This window comes from Podarcis tiliguerta (genome assembly GCF_965153285.1).
Source record: "Podarcis tiliguerta genome assembly, chromosome: 7".
Classification (NCBI taxonomy): Eukaryota; Metazoa; Chordata; class Lepidosauria; order Squamata; family Lacertidae; genus Podarcis; species Podarcis tiliguerta.
In genome coordinates, this window is record NC_139540.1 from 84,799,684 (window position 1) to 84,818,879 (window position 19,196).

Below are 19,196 nucleotides of genomic sequence, written 5' to 3' on the forward strand. Positions count from 1 at the left end.
ATGCTTCCTTGATTTCATTCATCACCTCAAGGTCTCCTTGAGCATATCCCTTCTCTGGATATTTACCGAAGCCTGAATATGAGCCTTCTAAAGCCATCTTATTTGTACTGGAATTTGGAAACATGGATTAGTGCTAAAGTGGCTAAAGTTTTAACTGTTAATACTGTACTCCATATCTCTTTGGCAAAGCTGTATTGCTGCCAATCATATCCACAGGTGAGCGGATCATACATCAGGTTCCAATGGGACAAACGAGCCCTCAAGGACCTGTGATGGAGATGACCAGAAGGATCCGTGTTGTGTCCATGATGTCCCAGTTGCATGATGAAGGAAGCCTTGTAGGTTTCATCTTGGGAAATACAAAGGCTAGAGGAGTTCACCTCAACAGAAACTGAAGCCACATCAAGTGGGAATTGCGTGCAATGAAACTGGCTCCAACTATATTGGCAGCTGCCCCTCTAGATTCAGCCTCTAAGGTCAGAACTAAATCCTAGCTGCCCTCACTCAGATCACAGGCAGGCTTGAGTCTCTAAATAATTCTCTGAGTTTCTGAAGCAAACTACATAAGGAAGTGTGGAGTCTCAGTGTGACTCAGTGTGACTCAGTGGGGTGCTTCAAAGTGCTGCCAACATTGATTTCATTTGATATAGAATCTGTAACTCTATTTCTACACAATATAGAAATAGATTGCTGCCTCTTCCAGGCATTCCGGGATGGAGTCAACTAAACCCCTAAGTGTTTAAACAATTCTTGTGAGGGTGGGTGCAATTTACCCCACACCTGGCTCTGCTGGGGGACGGGTTATCTCTCAAAATATTTCCTTTGTCAGACCAGAGGATGAAGCCCAAACTCACTCAGGATTCCTCTTTTTGTAAGAAGGCCCTCAGGCGGTAGATGGAAACATTTTTTCCACCCTCAGCCATGCTTAGCAGAAATCTTAGTGCCCCAGATATGTACAGAGATAACTTCACCCATAGTGAAAGTTAAGCAGTCTAGGCATTCAAGGTCCATCATTCTGCAATAAAGTTGCCCAGCAGGGATTGCAGGAGAAGAGTAAATTTCCTCTTCCCTGAAAACTACAAGATGAAGTAGTTTAATATTGCTCACATTTGAGACTGTAATTGCAACAAGTAACTGCACTTCAAAAGACTGCTGTAGAATGCTTTGTTTGAACTGCAGCTCAGGGGCTCTCAAGCCATACCCTCAAAGCCACCCCACCCCCACCCCCAAAATTGTCCTGATGTAGCAAAATAAAAAGGCAGGTTTCCATTTTGGACTATTAAAGAACAATTTTATTGGTATAAATCAAACATTGTGTAATAAACTTCTGACTTGTTTGAAAAGAATTCTTCATGCACTGCATGTATTGTTCAAAAGGCAATAAGCTATAATTCAAACAAAAAATACTAGCAATTTTTCTTTCTGTGATTCTGGCAGACTTGTCAACACAGTTTCCATGCATACAGGAAAAAATGTATCTTTCAAGAAAGATTATTCCCACCTGTGCATTATCTTAAATGGGCCTCTCAGACTGAACTGTTCAACAAAGAACTTACTGCTCACACAGGCCAATCTTAAGAAAAATGAGTGTGGAGTTACAAATGTCTAGATCTGAAGTGCCTGTTACAAACACACATTGACAAACACAGAGCAAATATCTTGAGCTGAAGACTCATGGCTGCCTTGAGTTCAGATTCTGCCTGCCATTCTACTGGTTTATATCCCATATCTAGGACATTCCTGGAGCAAGATGGTAACCTAGGGATTCCCTTCTGTTTTCCCCACAGCCCAGAATTGCACTCGTATGCAGCTACTGACAACATGATCAGACAGCAGCTAGTGGGCAGAATTCTACCCATGGCCTTTTCACTTGCCTGTGATTCCCCACTAGCCATACAAAGAGGCTGCAGTACCGGTGAAAAGCAAGTGCAGGGCCATCCTACTTGCCACTGCAAGCACAGAAAGACTCAGGCTAATGCTTCATCTCTTTTTCTCTTCCATCCTCCACCATCCCCTGTTGGCTTCTGTGTGGTCTGAGCTACCTATGCCGTGGGATCCTGCACCAGTGTTATCCTACATAGTGTACTAGCAGCAGTGGCGTAGCGTGGGGGGTGCAGGGGGGGCCGGCCGCACCGGGCGCAACATCTGGGGGTTAGGGTTAGCGGGTGCAAATCCACGGGTTAGGGGGCGCAAATTACTTGCCTTGCCCCGGGTGCTGACAACCCACGCTACGCCACTGACTAGCAGACAGCCCTCTGGTGCTTCGTGGCCCCCCAGCTACCCTTACTTGCCTACAGCCAATTCAGCTGCAACTTAAAATCCTTAAATGTGTGGAGAAAAACGCAGTGCATACCCCAAATTGTAGGTGCACACAGCTAAAGAGGAAGCAACATATATGACAAATCAACAGGAGGAAAATATGACCAGTTACACTATCTGTAGTAGTGATTATTTGCTGAAGTTTAATTTTACTGTTTACTGTTAGATTCTAATGGATTATTGAATATTGCTTTATTTGACATAAGTTGTTTATTTTAAAGTTATTACGACTTTTTAAATTGGATCAGATTGTTATTATTAATGCTTGGTGTTTTATATGTTTTGGAAGCTGCCCAGAATGGCTGGGGCAACCCAGCCAGATGGGTGGGATATAAATAAAAAATATTATTTTCATTATGATGATGATGATGAAGGGGGCCCCATCTTCTGATAGACACCCGAGGGCAGGACTGCCAGTAGGTCAGACGTGCCTCTTTAAGAAAATGCTGATATTGGTCCTCTATTTCAAGTGAACCATCTTCCTGCGCTCCCACCCCAATGTTCTATCAATGCAATTTCAGAATGTGAAGACTTTGTGTTCAAGATCCCTTTTGCCTTTAAAATTAGCCGTGCTTGGTGAAGCAGAGCAGTAAAAGCTTGGCCATCTTTGAAAATTCATAATTGCCTCCTCCCACAGATATTGCACTGACATCCATCCACATAAGTTGCTAGCAGAAAGGAAGATAGCATAGCCTTCCCCCCCTAAGCCTGGTAGATTGCAAGGCCCTTGTGGGAGAACAAATGCATCCAGTCTGCTAGGAGTTTCAAGGATGCCCCTTTAGGGGCTGCAGAATTGCCTTCTTGCCAGCTTTGCCCCATTAAAAAATTTGTGTTAGCAGAGCTCTGTGTATGCCTGGTTTTCACAAGAGCTCAGGAAAAAAGCATGGAATGTATTACTGGATACAGTATTTGGTATCCTGAAATAATCACCTTTATTTTATTTTTATTATTATTATTTTTAAAAAGATCCAGTCTTTATGGCTTTGAAGATACACTCAGAGGTGTGTGGGGAATGTGCGTGACATCCTGGGGCAGCTTGGGAGAAATGCTAAATGCAGTACTGGGTGCAGAATTTGGCTTCCTGAGGTGCTTGGTTTTCTTTTTTGAAAAGGCAAGTTTTCAGCCCTTATGATTATGAAGATATGGTTGAAAATGTGAAATGCCAGTTAAACTATCAGAAGCCAGAGGGGTGGCTGGAGAAGAATTCCAGCAGCTGGGATGAGGGCTTCAGTGCCCTGCATAGTCCCTGTGACCTCCCTGTGACAAGCAGGACCAGAATATAGTATGCAGAACTGTAAACACTACAATATTTTTAAAAAATTATGAAAATGTGCATAATTTGTGCAGATCACACTTTCCTTAGTGCAGAATTTGGATTGTCTGTGTGCACAGTTAAGTATACACTGCCCTGATTCCCCAGATCACTGTTCTTTTTGACAGTTCATGGGAATTAAACTCACAAGATAATACGGTCCCTCCTTAAGCAAATGCACTCCTACATCCAACCAGTGAGCTGGACCCTCAAATCTCTTGTGTCTTATTCCCCCTACCAAAGCCCCCATGATGAAATAAGAAAGATACTTGCAGGGCAGGGAGATAAAAGTAGTAAGATTCTTGCTTCATCTCTGTTCCAAACTTCAGTCATGTGTAAGCTTCCTTCTAAACACAACAAAACCTTTTTAGAACCCCCTTCTTTCCAACCACAAGGTTAATGTCAATTGAAAAGACTCCCTGTCCAAACTTGGCATGCTTTGCTTTACATCCTAGTGAGTGTGATCAAAAAAATAAACCACTTAATTTTGTTATCTTTAGGTGAAATATTAAACACTGTAGCTGGGTTGGTTTTTGCATGCTGGGCATTACCCCCATTCCCAATAAGAAATTATTCACACTTTCTAGAGCAGTAAAAGCTCCTTCTGGATGAGAGCATAAATCCCTATTACTTTAAACTCAAGCATTTTCTTGGGTTTCTGTGATTTTCCATTGCAGCTATTTTGATGTGCTAACAGGATGAGAAACACACAAAAGTGCACCTGATATATTCACACATACCAAGAAGAAGAAAACTACACATTTTACAAAATGGAGCTCTTGCACAAAGACCTGTTGAAGTGTGCGGGGCATGGCTGTTTTGACTTGTAGACACACATTCTCTAAAGCAGGAGGAGGAGACCTGTGCCCTCCACCAATGTTGTTGGTCTCCATTAACCTCAGGTAGCATGGCCAATGGCCAGGGATTATGGTAGTTGCAATCCAACAACATCTGGAGGGCCGCAGGTGTCCCATCCCTGCTCTATACCCTCTCCCCTGCCACCGCCTGAGACATTCCTGTTCTACAATAGAAGACAAGTTTTTCACTTAACATCCAAGTACCATGTGGTGTTTCCTGCTTAGAGCCCTCACCAGACCTGACAAATGAAACAGGAAGAATCTATATTCTTTTAGTTTCCTTTTCATCAATTCTCTCATGTCAAAAGCTACTAACCACTTGCTGTCCAGTGGCACTTATTTCAGTTTAATCACAAATTACAACTGCTGTTGGTGACATCACAGTCTTTCACAGATCATCAAGCTTTCAGGGAAGGCAGCTTGCACAGAAGACTTCTCAGCCACTTGTACTAGGCAGAACAGTGCAGGTGACAAAGTCCAGAAATCTCAGCCTTGCTTCACCAGCACCATGGACAGCACCCTGTCCTCTTCTGCGCCCACAACTGACCAAGAGCAAGCATTATTTCAAGTTATTGTTAATAACCATGTTGTCATGTATATCACAATATGTGGTCATTTTCTTCCTCTTTCCAAAAGTAGAGAAGCTGTTTTTGGCTTCCTGATCCAGAAACAGAGGCCCATCCTTATTGGCAGGCATAGTAGGGGTCCCCGGAATATACACGTTGTGTTGGTAATCCAGGGGAGACATGTGCTGTGAGTACACAGGAGCATACCGAGGTGTCCAGACGCTGTTTGAGGCACCAGGTGCCTTCTGGAGCTCTGTGAAAAGAGAAGATGTTATCTATTGACAGAAAGAAAATCTCAGGGGGATCACAGCACATCAAACATAGTCCCATTCATGAGATATGCTCCACCCAGTTCCCAATAGCATATCTGAGCTTCCGTATGAAGTGTCTAAGACAGCAAAATAAAATCTTGAAGGGCTGGGACTGAACCACCCACCCCTACAAATCTACACACCATAGCTTAGTTCAACTAGTAAAACAAAATAAATGTAAATATGGCAAGAATTGAGCATTCTAAAGGAGTATGGGAGTTAAACATTTGATGGACGTATACCAACAGCTCTTAATTTACTATTCTGGGAATCCAAGGATCAAAACTCACCAGAGACTGGAGTGACCAAAGTGCGCAACCTGTCATGTTCCTTCTGAATTCCTCGACGAACTCCCCCTACATCCTCTAGGCTCTGTGAACTAAAAAAGAGGAGCAAATAAACAGAGTTATCCAAGATTAGGGTAAGAACACCCAACATGCTCCATAGCCACTGCTTTATGACTAAATGACCCAGACCAATCCCAGTACCTCTTCAATGTTGATTGCTTAGATGGCAACCAGTCTGTATTGGGTTGTTTCACCTGCAAATGAGAAAAAGCGGATGTTGAGTAGAATGTCTGCCTTCATTACACTTGACCGTAGGATGCTGTTCTGCCAGCCTTTTGTGTTTTCAATAGGCATAGCATCTAGCAGTGTTTTGCAGCAGGGTCATAAAACATAAGGCACAGAGGCCTAATTAGGCCCCCTCAGGGTCTTCCGTACACACTTCAGGCAAATTATTTAACTACTTTCAGCACCAAGAAGCCATGACTTTAATAGAGCAAAGATGCAAATTCATAATGGCAGCTACTTACCATACACATGGCCAATCCTGCATAATTCCCTCTAAAATAATGCAGTGGGGCTATGAGAAGAACAGAACAGATAAAGCATTCTACAGAGAAGAGCAAGGACTTTGATATTTGCCAGGAATGGCAGGTGGTGGCAGGGGTAGCAACCATGTTGGAGCCATCAGTGGAGGAGATGTGAACAACTTTGTGCTTGGGCTGGCAGGATTCGGAAACTTGCTTGGTCAGGTGTGACAATTTAGTGGGTGGTCAGTGGCGTGTGGGATTGGGGGGTTCGTGGCAGGGAGCAGAGAGTTGCAGAAGGATGCTTGGGACTAAGAGGATAGTAGGAAGAAAGAGAATGGCAGTCAAGGAACAGCAGGGGGCATGTCAGGCTATATGGTGTGGCAGGAGGGAAGTGTCCCTTGGGCAGAAAGGAAGGAGGCTGGGCTGCCCTCTGCTCTTCCAAAAGCCACTGTCATTTTCAGGGCCCATGAACCAGACAGCACCTGGTTTGGAAGCAGGGGCCTGATTTCCATGAGACCCAGTCAGGGAGTTCTACAAAGTTGTACAAGGCCCTCGGTTGGTACCTGCATGCAAATTCATCCCCTCTTGCCTGCAGCAGGAAGTCATGATTTACTGTATGTGAGAACCTGACTCATCCCTGAGCCACAGAAAGGCCTTTTGTAACACCTTACAGGACCACGGACGCCACGGTGTCTGTTCAGCAAACTCGGCTGCGATCATTCAAGTGTTAAGTAATGCAAAGTCGAGGAATCAAGCGATGTGCTTGCATGGAAGGACCAGCCGGCCTACAAGTGAAAGCTACTTTCAGAGCAAGTGCTCCTTTGGGTACTTCTTTCCTGTTTTCAAACGCAGAGATTTTTAAAAATTGGGCCCTCAGTTTGAATATCACATAGCAGAACCTGACTTCCTTGGGCTCCTCTCAATCAGCCGCTGCTTATCAGAAAGATTTGATCGAGGGGGTCTTTTCTCGCTCGGAGGGAAAGGAAGGGAAGCCGCGTCTCTGCCCCCCCCCCCCCGCGCGCCTCTTCTTTGGGGTTTCTGCCGTGCCTGAGATCAGTTGCGGAAGAGCCTTTCCGGGAGGCGCCGCTTAGAGCCCCTCCGCTGGGGCTGCGCTCCTTCGCGCAGCGGGGCGACGAGGCCCCCCGAGCCAGAGAGCCCCGAGCTCTTTCCCAAGAGACCCCCTCATTGGTATTCTGCGTTTTCTCGGGCGCGCTCCGACTTGGCTTTTGCCGAAGTGGGTTTTTTTAATCTCGGTGTCAGACTCGCTGGATTGTGAAATGGAAGCGCCGCTCGCTTCGGCTTACTTTGAAAATCCCCAATTATTGTCCTATTGTTATGCGCTTTGACTTAATATGCCTGCCTCGTTAGCATGGGGGTCACGTACTGGGTGCGGGAGGAGGAAGCCTCCCTCGCTCCCTGCCTGCCAATGTGCCACCCTGGATGGATGGAGAGGCCTCGCCAAGCGGGTCAGGGGCACTGCGCCCCGGGAGGAGATGAACCAAGAGGCGCCTGGCTTGGGAAAGAGCGGGGAGGGGAGGGCGAGGCAGGCAGGGGCGACTTCGGGGGCCAAGCTCCATGGTCCTCCCTCCTTGAAATGAGTCCTGCGGGGGGATTCACCCCTGTCACCTCTTTTCCGCGAGGGGGCTTTGGAGAATGGTGACCCGGCCTCGGAACCTTCCGAGATCGCCTGCCCTCTCTGAAGCGCAAAGGCCCGGCCTCGAGGGCGCTTCTCGCCCACCTGCGCTACTCATGTGCCCTGCAAGGGAGTCAGCAGGTTGAGAAATGGGGAAGGGCAAGTGCCCCAGGCCTCTTGCTGGGAGATCCTGCTGCGTGGGCCTCTTCCTCCTCTGTAAAATGCCAACCTTTAACTCGAGAGGAATGGATGGATGAATGCAATCCTTCATGCCCTAAATATCCCCGGAGATGCTCTCAATACGTTTTCGTGCCATCTCTTCTAAGAGACCACGGCCTGTTTGTCTCTCTGTCTGTCTCTGTCTTGCTGTTGGATCCTTCCGGTGAGAGGTTTATCACCCCCCCCGCCCCCGCAGCGCCAGCCGCCTCCCTCCCCGTAGCGAGGTAGCTTTTGTGGCCTTGCTGCTCTCTCCTTGGTCCGCCCGAGGCGGAGAGGTGTGGAAATCAGCTCCGTACATCAAGTCACTAGGGGGAGTTTGTAACTGACTAGAGGAAAATCGCATTAACATATTAGACAACTGTGTCCAACGATCCAAGCGAAAATGTGAAAAAGGAAGACGACCTGTCTGCAGAATGACTTGTGCTCGTTTAAAAAGGGCTGTATGGTTAAAAGTGGTTTTCAAATGTTTGTAAGTGGATTATGCTTTTCATCCTCGTCCATCCTGGGTAATCGCGTTATTGAAATAGTATTTCATCGGAAAAAATTAGACGTTATTCATTTATATGCTTAACAAATGTTGACATAAAAATCTCTTTCTATCTGTCAAGGGTTTTTTCTCCCCCCCCCCCTCCCCGCAGCAGCCAGCCTATTCTGTTCTTTTTTACACCAGCCCAGTGATCCGCTCTTTGAAACAGCAAGGCGTTCGTCTCCCCCCACAAAGCGCCTCCACCTCCCTCCGCTCGCCTGCCACCGACAAGAGCTCAGCATCAATTTCAAGAGGTGCCAGGAGGGCGGAGGGGTCCTCAGCAAATGGGATCGTGGCAAAGGTAAGGAGGCGCCTCTGAAGGAGCCAAACACAGCACCAGGCAGGGCTGGTCCTTCCCAGGCAGAAAGATCTGTCAAGCCCAACGCTGCTTCTGCAGCAGCACCAGAGTGCCGCCTTAACCCCTTCCTTTCCCCACAGGGATCGAGCAAGGGGGCGCTCATTCTGGGGCACCACGCACGGGGAAATTCTCCTGCTCACACCCCTTGAAAAGAATGGGACCTGGTCATTTATTTCAAGGAGGCTTGAGCAGGAAAGTCTGCTCCCCTGACAGAAGAAAGAATAAACTAGAGCCCCTTATGGGGAGTTGTAGGCGCGGTGCATTTACAACATGACCACCGTTCAATCACTGCGACGTCCTGGGCCCGTCTCCGCAGCCCTTCTCTTCTCTGATATGGAATGTGATGTGTGTGTCGTGCGTGGGTGCGTAAGAAAGAGAGGGAGGGAGGGAGGGGAGAGCTTGTGCAGGCTTATTCCGAAGAAAACCCCAGGGAATTCAGTGTGACTTCCCCCCAAGTAAGTGAGTGGAGGCTGCTTGCTCGCCTCTACCTGGTTCTCTCCTCTCAGCCAGAGGGAGGGAGTGAAGGTGGTTGACCCCTTGCCTTTACGGTGAGCCAGGGACCCCCAAGCCATCCTCGCACCCTTCCAGCGGGCTGGGAGAAAGACCTCGAGTGGGAGGCAGCCAGGGAGAGAGGGAGAGGCAGAGACAGGCAGGCAGCAGCGAGACGAGCCGCGGGGCCGTCAGGCGAGGGGGCTGTCATCTCTTTCGACAGAGCCGGTCCCAGATTCCTCGGCGCGCTCCTCGTCTCAGCCTTAATGGGCGCTCGAGTATCACTTCTGAGCGCTTTCCGCTCGTCCCACTAATTTAAAACGAGCCTGACGTTTTCAAAATAATTAACTAAAACGGCAAGAAGCCTGGTGGAGAATTTTTTGCTGTCTGATGGTTACTAATGTCGACGCTGCCACTTGATCAAAGGGCCGGGTAATTATCTTTAAAAAGTTGCTCAGGAATGAAAAGATTTCGCCCTGCGCGGATTTATTTTTTTGAAGACTGGGGCGGGCGGCGGGGGGGGGGTGCGTAGAGTTGTCTAATCATTTTCGAGGGACTTTCCGGACACTTTTTGGCACAGCTTCCCCCTCCCCCCCCCCAGAGGTTACCTGGCTGGAGGGCTGCAGAGAATTATTGGCCAAGCGGGGCGTCTTCCCCTGAGCTGGCGGCAAGTTGTCCGGGACTTTCTCGTTGTTCCTGGGAGCGGCCGGGCTGTAGGGCTTCAGGAACATGAAGTCGCTCTTGGCCGACTCCGGGGTGAGGCAGACCTTGTAGCAATAGCCAGGAGGGCCCCCCACGGCCGCGCCCTCCCCGCAGTTGGTGGCCCCTTTGTTGCCCGAGGGGACCTGGGAGTTGTGGGTGTGGTTGGAGTTCTTGAAGATGTCCGTCGGGGGCCCGGAGGGGTCGCAGGAGCAGCAGCTGCCGCCGCCTCCGCCGCCTCCGCAGGGCGGGAGCGAGCAGCCGTAGTCCTGCAGGGTGAGCCGGTCCTTGTGGCACTTGACGGCCGTGAGGATGACGATGGCTACCAGGAAGGTGAAGGAGACGGAGCCCAGGGACACGATCAGGTAGAGGGTTAGCGTGGAAGAGGCGGACTCGGGCCCCAGCGGGAACTCGCTGAAGTCCGACAGCACCTCGGGCACGCTGTCCACCACCGAGAGGAGCAGCGACACCGAGGCCGAGAGCGGCGGCTGCCCGTTGTCGCGCACCTGCACCAGAAGGCGGTGCCTGGGCGCGTCCTTCTCCAGGAAGGCGCGGATGGTGCGGATCTCGCCGGTGTACAAGGCCACGCTGAAGAGGCTGCTGTCCGTCGCCTGCACAATCTGGTAGGAGAGCCGCGAGTTCTGGCCGGCGTCCGCGTCGACGGCGGAGACCTTCCCCACCAGGTAGCCCGGGTCTGCCGAGCGGGGCACCACCTCCACGGCCAGCGAGCCGTTGCGGGGCACGGGCGCTACGATGACCGGCGCGTTGTCGTTCTGGTCTAGCACGAAGACGTGGACGGTGACATTGCTGCTGAGCGGCGGGAAGCCGGCGTCCTGGGCCAGCACTTGGATCTGGAAGTTGCGGATCTGCTCGTAGTCCAGCGAGCGCAGCGCGTACATGTGCCCGCTGTCCGAGTTGATGGAGACGTAGGTGGCCACGGGCATGCCCTGGATCTGCCCGTCGGCGATGGAGTAGGACAGGTAGGCGTTCTGCTTGCAGTCCGGGTCCAGGGCGCTGACCGAGCAAATGGACGCCCCGGGCGCGTTGTTCTCCATCACGTAGACGCTGTAGGAGGGCTGCAGGAAGCGCGGCGCGTTGTCGTTGATGTCCGACACATGGACGGTCAGCGTCTTCCTGGTGGCCAGCGCTGGGCTGCCCCGATCTCGAGCCGTGATGCTAATGTTGTACTCAGGCACAGCCTCGCGGTCCAGGGGGTCGGTGGTCACCAGGGTGTAGTAGTTGTGGAAGGAGGACTGCAGCTGGAAGGGCACGTCCGGCGGGATCTCGCAGCTCACCTTGCCGTTGTCCCCGGAGTCTCTGTCCAGCACGCTGATCACGGCGATGACGGTGCCAGGAGGCGCGTCCTCCAGGACGGGCGTGGAGACCGAGGTGAGGGTCACCTCCGGCGCGTTGTCGTTGACATCCACGAGATGCACCAAGACCCGGCAATGGACCGCGACGGCGGAGGGGCCGCGGTCCTTGGCCTGCACGTAGAGCTCGTGCAGGTTGGCTCGCTCATAGTCCAGCTGACCCTTCAGGCGCACCTGCCCGCTGCGGGGCTCCACGCTGAAGAGCTCTCGGACCCTCGGCGGAGCGTGCCCGCTGAACGAGTACTCCACCTCGCCGTTGGTGCCCTCGTCCAAGTCGGTGGCGTTCAGCCTGATGACCAGAGTCCCCTTGGGCGCGTCTTCCGGAAGACTCACCGTGTAGGAGGATTGATCGAAGACGGGCACGTTGTCGTTGGCGTCCAGCACCGTGACCACTACCCGAGCCGTGCCGGAGCGCTCGGGGATGCCGCCATCCAAAGCTGTCAGCAAGACCCGGTGGCTGCGCTGCTGCTCGCGATCCAGGCTTCTCTCCAGCACCAGCTCGGCGAACTTGCTGCCATCGCTGCGGGTCTGCACCTCCAGTGAGAAGAAACCGTTGGGGCTGAGCCGGTAAGTGCGCAGGGAGTTGGTGCCCACGTCCGGGTCCTGCGCGCTCTCCAGGGGGAAGCGGGCGCCGGGCAGCGCCGACTCCGTCACCTCCAGCACATACTCTTGCCAGGGGAAGCTGGGCGCGTTGTCGTTGATGTCCAGCACCTCCACCTCGACGCGGTACAGCTCCAGCGGGCTCTCGATGACCAGCTGCAGGTGCAAGAGGCAGGCCCCGCTGGCCTCGCACACCTCCTCGCGGTCGATCTTCTCGTTGACAAAGAGGATCCCGTTCTCCAGGTTCACCTCCAAGTGCTGCTTGCTGCCCGCCCGGGACACAATGCGAAACCGCCTGGCCGACAGCTTAGACACATCCAGCCCCAGATCCTCGGCGATGTTGGCCACGAAGGCTCCGTGCTCCAGTTCCTCGGGCACCGAGTAGTGCAGCTGGCTCGCTGCTGGCGCCGGAGCCAGAGCCAGAGCCAAGCAAGAAGTTAGCAGGAGCAACAGCTCCAGCCTCGCGCAACTCCCAGCGCAGCCTGCCAGCCTCGGGCCGAGCCGGGGCCCCCCTGAACCCCTCACCCAGCGGGGAGTCCCGCCGCCTCCATCGGGAGAAGGCATCGGTGGGCTCAGCGCGGACGCGGCAGAGCACTGGCGCCGCCGCAGCTGCAGCCTCCGCTCCCGCCCTTGTGCGTCTTCATCATCAATGGACTTGGACTTCCAACTACTTTCGGCTGGCAGGGGGAGCCGGCAAGGGAGGACCCGCCTGCCATTTCAGCACCGCATTGGTGGACAGCGCCGTCGAGCCCGAGCCCGAGCGGCGGCGACGAGGACGGGCGGAATGGTTAACCCTTTCGTAGCCGGCGGAAGCGACGTGGGGAGGGGAGAGAGAGAAAGAGAGAGAGTGTGTGTGTTTTAATTCTTATACCCAGGAGGCTGCAATCATTTCCATGCGGGAAAAGGTCAGGTACCTTCCCAGCGTGGCGCGGTGTATTATCAGCAAAGCGAGGATAGCTTAGAAGTTCCCGATGAAACAAATTGGCTGTGGCGGAGAATCTGTGGATCCTGAAGAGCAGCAACCCTAGTTGGCGCCGGAGCTGGTCTCGCTCGCTGTCGCTGGAGGGGAGGACCCTGCTCTCTCCGGGTGTCTCAGCTTCGGTCTCTTCCCAGAGAAAGAAAGTTCATTCCGCTCGGGGATGGCAGGAATCCCCTCTCTTCCCGCCCCTGTTTGCTACAGCAGCATCTCCGGGGTAGATTAAAGAGCCCTCAAACACATCGAAAGCCAAATCCTCCCTATCCTGACATCAGACTCCACGCATGGATTTAACCTTTAACAGATGGTTAAGCTTCTACAGAATTGATTACATTTTCCTGCACACCGTTTTCCTTGTAATGCTGCTTTGTTTTTGTTTGTTTTTTAATTACCAGAGAAGAGGATTACATCCCAGACTGCCGGATCAAGGCTGATTCTATCAGCGCAGAGTCATGGAGAAAGCGCCCGCCCTCCCCAACCCCCCACCCCCCACCCCGCCCGCCAACACGCCTCCTCCTCGCTCTCGGGCCGCCGGAGTTCCCAAGTGCCTCTAATGCCGCCGACTCCGACGGCGAGAGCAGAAACAGCGAAAAGCGCCTGGAGGAAGGAGGCTCCACCGTGTGGCTGCTCTACAGGTTTTACATTAACCTTTCCGCAGCGGAGTGGTCCAGGCAGGCTGACACGCCAGCCACAGGCGTAGGTGGGAGGCTGAAATAAATTGACTGCAGTCCGCTGCTCAGGACCAGCTCTGCGTGTCGACTGATTCTGCTCCCGTTTGCGCGGCAGGTGGGGGAGTCTTCCTCCTCCTGCTGCTTTTTGCCTCCCGGTTGTTTCCCTGATGTAGGTACAATTACGCGGCGTGCAGAGATAAGACTTCTGTCCGCAGCCTAACCACGAGGCGTCGTTCCTGCGGATTTACGCCCCTTGGAAAACAGCGGGGCTCAACCGGCTTGCACCGTGCTACAGAACTTCAGCCGAATTGTGGTCTCCCGCGTGACAAGGAAGGAGCGACGGCAGCTCTTGCCTCACCTTCCTCTCTATACCAAAACGAATGGTCTTTTCAGGCCCAATTCCAACACGTTTGCAAATAAAGTCCCGACGACCTAAATGGGACCTATGTCGCAGGGCCAGAAACCCGTCGAGGGTCCAGGCGTCGCTCCCCGTCGCTTCCATCGTCCCATTCAGGGTGTTTGACTGGCTTTCTGGTGGCCTGGCTTCTCCGAGGGCCACCCGCACTGAGTCTCCTCCATCAGGTTCTCTGTCCCGCGCTAAACGCGAGGTTTCTCCAGCAGCATCTCCAACCGAGCATCTCGGGTCTCCTCCGGGCAGGAGGCTGCTCGCGTATCCCCACTAGTCCCAGTTCAGGCAGATGAGGACGGCCACAGGCTTCTCCCGACGTTCCTTAGGGGGTGTTGCGGAAGCCCACGGAGCCCTCCGAGCAAAACCTCCCCGAGCTCGGCTTGATTAAAGGCGGCGGGGCGAAGGAAGGATAATCTGATAACAATCTACTTAAGGGATTTGGAAGAGGCGCAGATTTCAGAGGAGACTGAGCCCTGCACTGATACTGAGCAGAACACAGATCCGGCGAGAGGCAGGCAGCCGCTCTCCTCTGCTCGCCATCTCTCCACACACGCAGCACCCCCCGGATCTTCGAGCCTCCGTCCGACGCCGTCCTTTTTTTGTCCACCACAGTGAAAATCACTGGAGGGGGGGAGGGGAGGGAGAGGAGGAGGAGGATTGGGCGTCAGGCTCGAGGGTTAAGAAAGGCAAAGGGTTCATCCTAACTCCGAGAAAGGAGGAGAGATTTAGCTATGGGGCAATCACAGCACACTTCCACTTCGGGTGCGGGGGGGGGGGCTGGGCTAGTGGTGGTGAAGACACCTCTCACTAGATTGATCTTCCCGGTAACCCGAGGCAAATGGTCAGATGTGTTTCATCAGTGCAGGTTTACCGACACAAGGCTCACTGGCGCAACACATCCATCTGTTTACACACTGCTCTTTCTCTCTCTTCAAAAGTAAAACACTGGAGACAAACTTAGAAATAAATAAAGTTTATTTCATTCCCCCCGCCCTCCTCTAAACACCCGCAAGGCAGTTAAAGAAAAAACAACCCTATCCCCAAACAGTGCGTAATAAAGCACTCTAGCAACTCACTCCAGCTGCATACCGTGGGGAGCCATCCATGAACAGCTAAATTGGCTGCCAGAAATGGAGTTTACCCTTGTTTGATCATACATGCAATTATGAAGCACTTATTCTACACAAGAGGACGAGAGTCTGCACTTACTTTGAGTTTTCACTCTTTTCCGGAATTTGGTGGGGAACTTCAGGGTGCTCTTATAGCTCTGCAGAGAAAATAACTCCTAGCCCCGCACTGCTTCGTTTGCCCCCCCCCCCCCAATTCCCTGGTTCCCGTGGGCTGCTTACACCCTGCCTCCCCCATGGAACTTGGAGGTCCCCACCCCGCTCTTCCATCGGAACCCAACGCTGCAGCTCCAGAACTCGCTCGAGGAGACAGGGGCAAAGGATTTAGTCCGCGGCCCTTGGATCTGCCAAGGGTGCAAACGAGCATCATCTGCTAGTTGTGCGAGAGGGTCATGGAAACACTCAGGGCCTGAGCTCCCGAGGACAGGAAACTGCGGCCCGTTGGAAGGGTTTGGACTACAACTCCCATCACGCCTGGCCATTGGCCACGCTGGCTAAGCACGATGGGAGCTGATAGTCCAAAGCAGGCTGCCTTTCAAGCCTCTTTCAGGCCCAGACCCTACATCTAAAGCAGATTTAAAGTCCATGGCTTCAGCCCGCACCCAAGGATCATGGGAACTGTAGTTTGTTATGGATGTTGGGAATTATAGCTAGGGGGGGGGTAAACAGTTCCCAGGATTTGTTGGGATGAGGCTACATTAGTTGGGACTAGCAGAGAAGAGAAGATTCACTGGAAAAGACCCTGATGTTGGGAAAGATGGAGGGTACAAGGAGAAGGGGACGACAGAGGATGAGATGGTTAGACAGTGTTCTCGAAGCTACAAACATGAATCTGACCAAACTGCGGGTGGCTGTGGAAGACAGGAGTGCCTGGCGTGCTCTGGTCCATGGGGTCACGAAGAGTCGGACACGACTGAACGACTAAACAACAACAAAAGCAGAGGAGGAAGGCTGAGAATATTCGGTGGAGACACTTGCTGGGGGTGACGTGGAGGAGAGAAAGGGATGCAGCTGGGGCCTCCCTCCGTTTCCCTCCCAGCCCCCTAACTTCCCTCGGCCAAGCCCTCCCCCAGCATTCCAAGTCTGTGGCTGGGGGAAGAGAGCCGCACTCCATGCTCTCCTCCCCTCGGCCAGCCTCGGCCCGTCAAAGGCGACAAGCAGCAAAGGGGCCCTCGCGTGAGTCCCTCTTCACCAGAGCTAATGCGCGTCTAGGGGGCAGTAGTAGCTCTCCATCCGGCATGCAGAAAGTCCCAGGTCTGGTCCCAGATTTCTCCAGTCAGGGCTGGAAAATGCTCCTGGTCTGAAAACCTGGGGAACCACTGCTGGCCAGAGTGGACAGTGCCATGAGCATATGCAGGATTGGGGGGAGGGGGTTGCCAGACACCCCCCTGTCGTCATCCTCTGTCTGGCTCTATCTAGCAGATTCAGAAAGAAATGTCTCACCAACAGTTGTTTTAAATTACTTTCTTTTGACCCCAAGTGCTCAGAAAAATCTATCAAAATCTTCAGTCATTTGAAAACTAGGGAGTTAAATGAAAAAATTAACACCAGGGCAGTGGCGTAGCGTGGGTTGTCAGCACCCGGGGCAAGGCAAGTAATTTGCGCCCCCTAACCCGTGGATTTGCGCCCCCTTACCCTAACCCCCAGATGTTGCGCCCGGTGCGGCCGGCCCCCCCCTGCACCCCCCACGCTACGCCACTGCAGCAGGGAGTACCTTTCATGCGGTTAACGAGTATATTTTGCAAAATTACAAAGAACACACCCTTTTCCATCTTATTTTTTAAAAATTCTAAACTAAAATAAGTTTTCTTGGATTTGCTGAAAACCTTTTCAGCCCTTCCCCTCGCCCTCGAATGTCCCGGAGCCAAACTGCCTCGGACTCACCTGGCAGGAAGGTCTAACATGGCACAGAGCTGTCCTGCTGGAGAAGAGCAGTCTGCCAGCCTGCCTGCCTGCCACCTTTGCCATTTGCAGGGCTGGGAGTGTGGCTCCTGGCGGGCAACAACTTGTCCTTCTCTGCAATTGCAAAGGCCACTTTCGGAGCCTCTCCTACAGTCAAGGTGAGCAAGGGGGTTCCTTCCTGAGTGCTGGCCTTCCCTGCTCCCGGGTTCCCTCTCTGCCTGTCCCCAGCCTTCTTCCTGGGCTCTTGGCCCTTCTGTTGCCAGAACAGACTTCCGCTTGGCTGCTCTTCAATTGCGTGTTCTAGGCCTAGGCTCCTGCAAATCCTTCTGACAACCCCCTTTTTCTCTTTTTGGTGGGAGCCAGAGGCATCTTAAGTATATCCGGCGCCGTGGTGCAAAGATCCCTTGGGCACCCCCCCGTTTCCCAGAGTTGCCGACCTTTTTACAGCACTGCCAGCAGTTTTGTGGGGCTGGAGGAGGCTGGCAGCGGCTGGAGGGCAGCTCCTCTGGCGGGGAAGAGGCAGAGGCTCTGGGTGCAGTGCTGCTTCAGTGAGGCAGGTGAGGGCAGCAAACTGATGCCTGGAGGTGCCCTGCCATGCCCAGGCTCCTCCTCTTCCCTGGAGCCCGTGCTGTGGTGGCCATGGCAGCTGGAGGTTCTAGGCGTGGCGCTGCTTCGGCATGGCATGGTGGAGGCAGGCGAGGGCAGCAAGCTGATGCCAGTAGGTGCCGTGTCCAGCCGCCACCACTTCCCTGGCGCCCTCCAGAACTTGGCACCCTGGTGCCCTGCACCACTTGCCTCTATGGGCAAGACGCCCCTGGCATTTCCTTTTTGTTTGGCTTCTCTCTTTCTCCTGCACAATTTCCAGGCAGGCAGCTAAGGCTTGATAGGGAGCTGGGGGGAGACTCATTCATAATCAGAATACCAAACAATGGTGGTATCTTCCAGACAGTGGTGGGTGGGCTCAGGGGGTGCTCAGAGATTTGGAGGCACCTACGGTTCATTGGTCATGACTGTCTTCTCCCTGTTTAGAAGAAGAAGTAAACAATAGGTCCCCACCTTTATTGTATTATTTATGTCCTACTAAGGTGGTGTGCACGTGGTTTCTAGGTGGCATGGACCAGACCCAGATCTGCTTAGCTTCAACAAGGTGGCAGCCTCATGCCTTCAGACTACACTCTGGGTTGGCCTAAAAATTGCATTTGTTCTATAAGGATCCTAACTTCCCAGCTTTTGCTAATTGGAGAGGTTCAGACTGTGAGCTCGTGAAAAATAGTACAGCAGAACCAAGTCCCTGTTCAAGGCTGCAGTTTTCCATAGGGAAATATTTGTGGACTCCACTCAAACCTATTTTCATTTTCTGTCTGGCATTGCGGAGGCTGTGTGACTTTCTCCATCAATGACTGTGAAGGAAGCTTGTAAACTGTTATATTCAGGTAAAATAACATTGTGAAGCGAACAGGCACACCATGGCAGCAGTAGGGGTGCACCACTTTCCACAATCTTGACAAGGCAGTGCAGCTGTTAATCAACAAACAACCACAGTGAGTGTATATAGGATTATATGTACAAATTATAGATGAATGTGGCAATAAATCTACAACTCAGTGAGAATTCAGAAAAAGTACCCACTGAAATACTGGAAGGTACGCCAAAAACAGCAAGACATGCCTGTCATAGATATTCAGGGATCATTATTGCAGCTGTAAGCCTGACTCAGTGGCCTCTTGACCCCTGTCCCTCCTGGCTTATTAAATCTACCAGAGAGGCAAGTTGACTGGTTGGGTCCACAGCATGGTTCATCGCATGAGGGGGTGGTGTCTACTGCAGTCCTGGGTTTTCTCCTAAAGAAACCAGGCCTGGACTCCTTGGACTGGAATAAATATTACCAGTTGTAGATACCCTCTTCTTGGAGAAGGTGGTGGAGACAGCTGTGGTGGAGCAGCTGCAAGCATTTTTAGATGGCATGGATTGTTTAGATCCATTCCAATCTATGTCCAGGCCTGGCCATGGGACTGAGCTGGCATTGGTTGCTCTGATG

The 19,196-nt window shown here is 52.4% G+C and overlaps 1 protein-coding gene across 1 annotated transcript; it reads right to left on the reverse strand.

The window, feature by feature from the left end:
- Positions 1-2,237: 2,237 nt before the first annotated feature.
- LOC310681115 (protocadherin-10-like) lies at positions 2,238-13,445 on the reverse strand. Its single transcript, XM_083448603.1, has 4 exons — positions 10,013-13,445; positions 5,854-5,906; positions 5,656-5,744; positions 2,238-5,307 (listed from the first exon to the last, which is right to left on the reverse strand). Exons 1-4 carry the CDS (start codon positions 12,635-12,637, stop codon positions 5,048-5,050), a joined length of 3,027 nt encoding a protein of 1,008 aa, XP_083304729.1. The 5' UTR covers positions 12,638-13,445; the 3' UTR covers positions 2,238-5,047.
- Between the last annotated feature and the right edge of the window lie 5,751 nt (positions 13,446-19,196).

Excerpts from the sequence above, each read along its gene's own strand:
- LOC310681115 (XM_083448603.1), bottom strand. The coding sequence starts at position 12,637 with ATGCCTTCTCCCGATGGAGGCGGCGGGACTCCCCGCTGGGTGAGGGGT. Across the intron at positions 5,745-5,853 it reads AAGCAATCAACATTGAAGAG|TTCACAGAGCCTAGAGGATG; the intron begins GTACTGGGATTG and ends CCTCTTTTTTAG. Across the intron at positions 5,308-5,655 it reads TTTGGTCACTCCAGTCTCTG|AGCTCCAGAAGGCACCTGGT; the intron begins GTGAGTTTTGAT and ends CTCTTTTCACAG.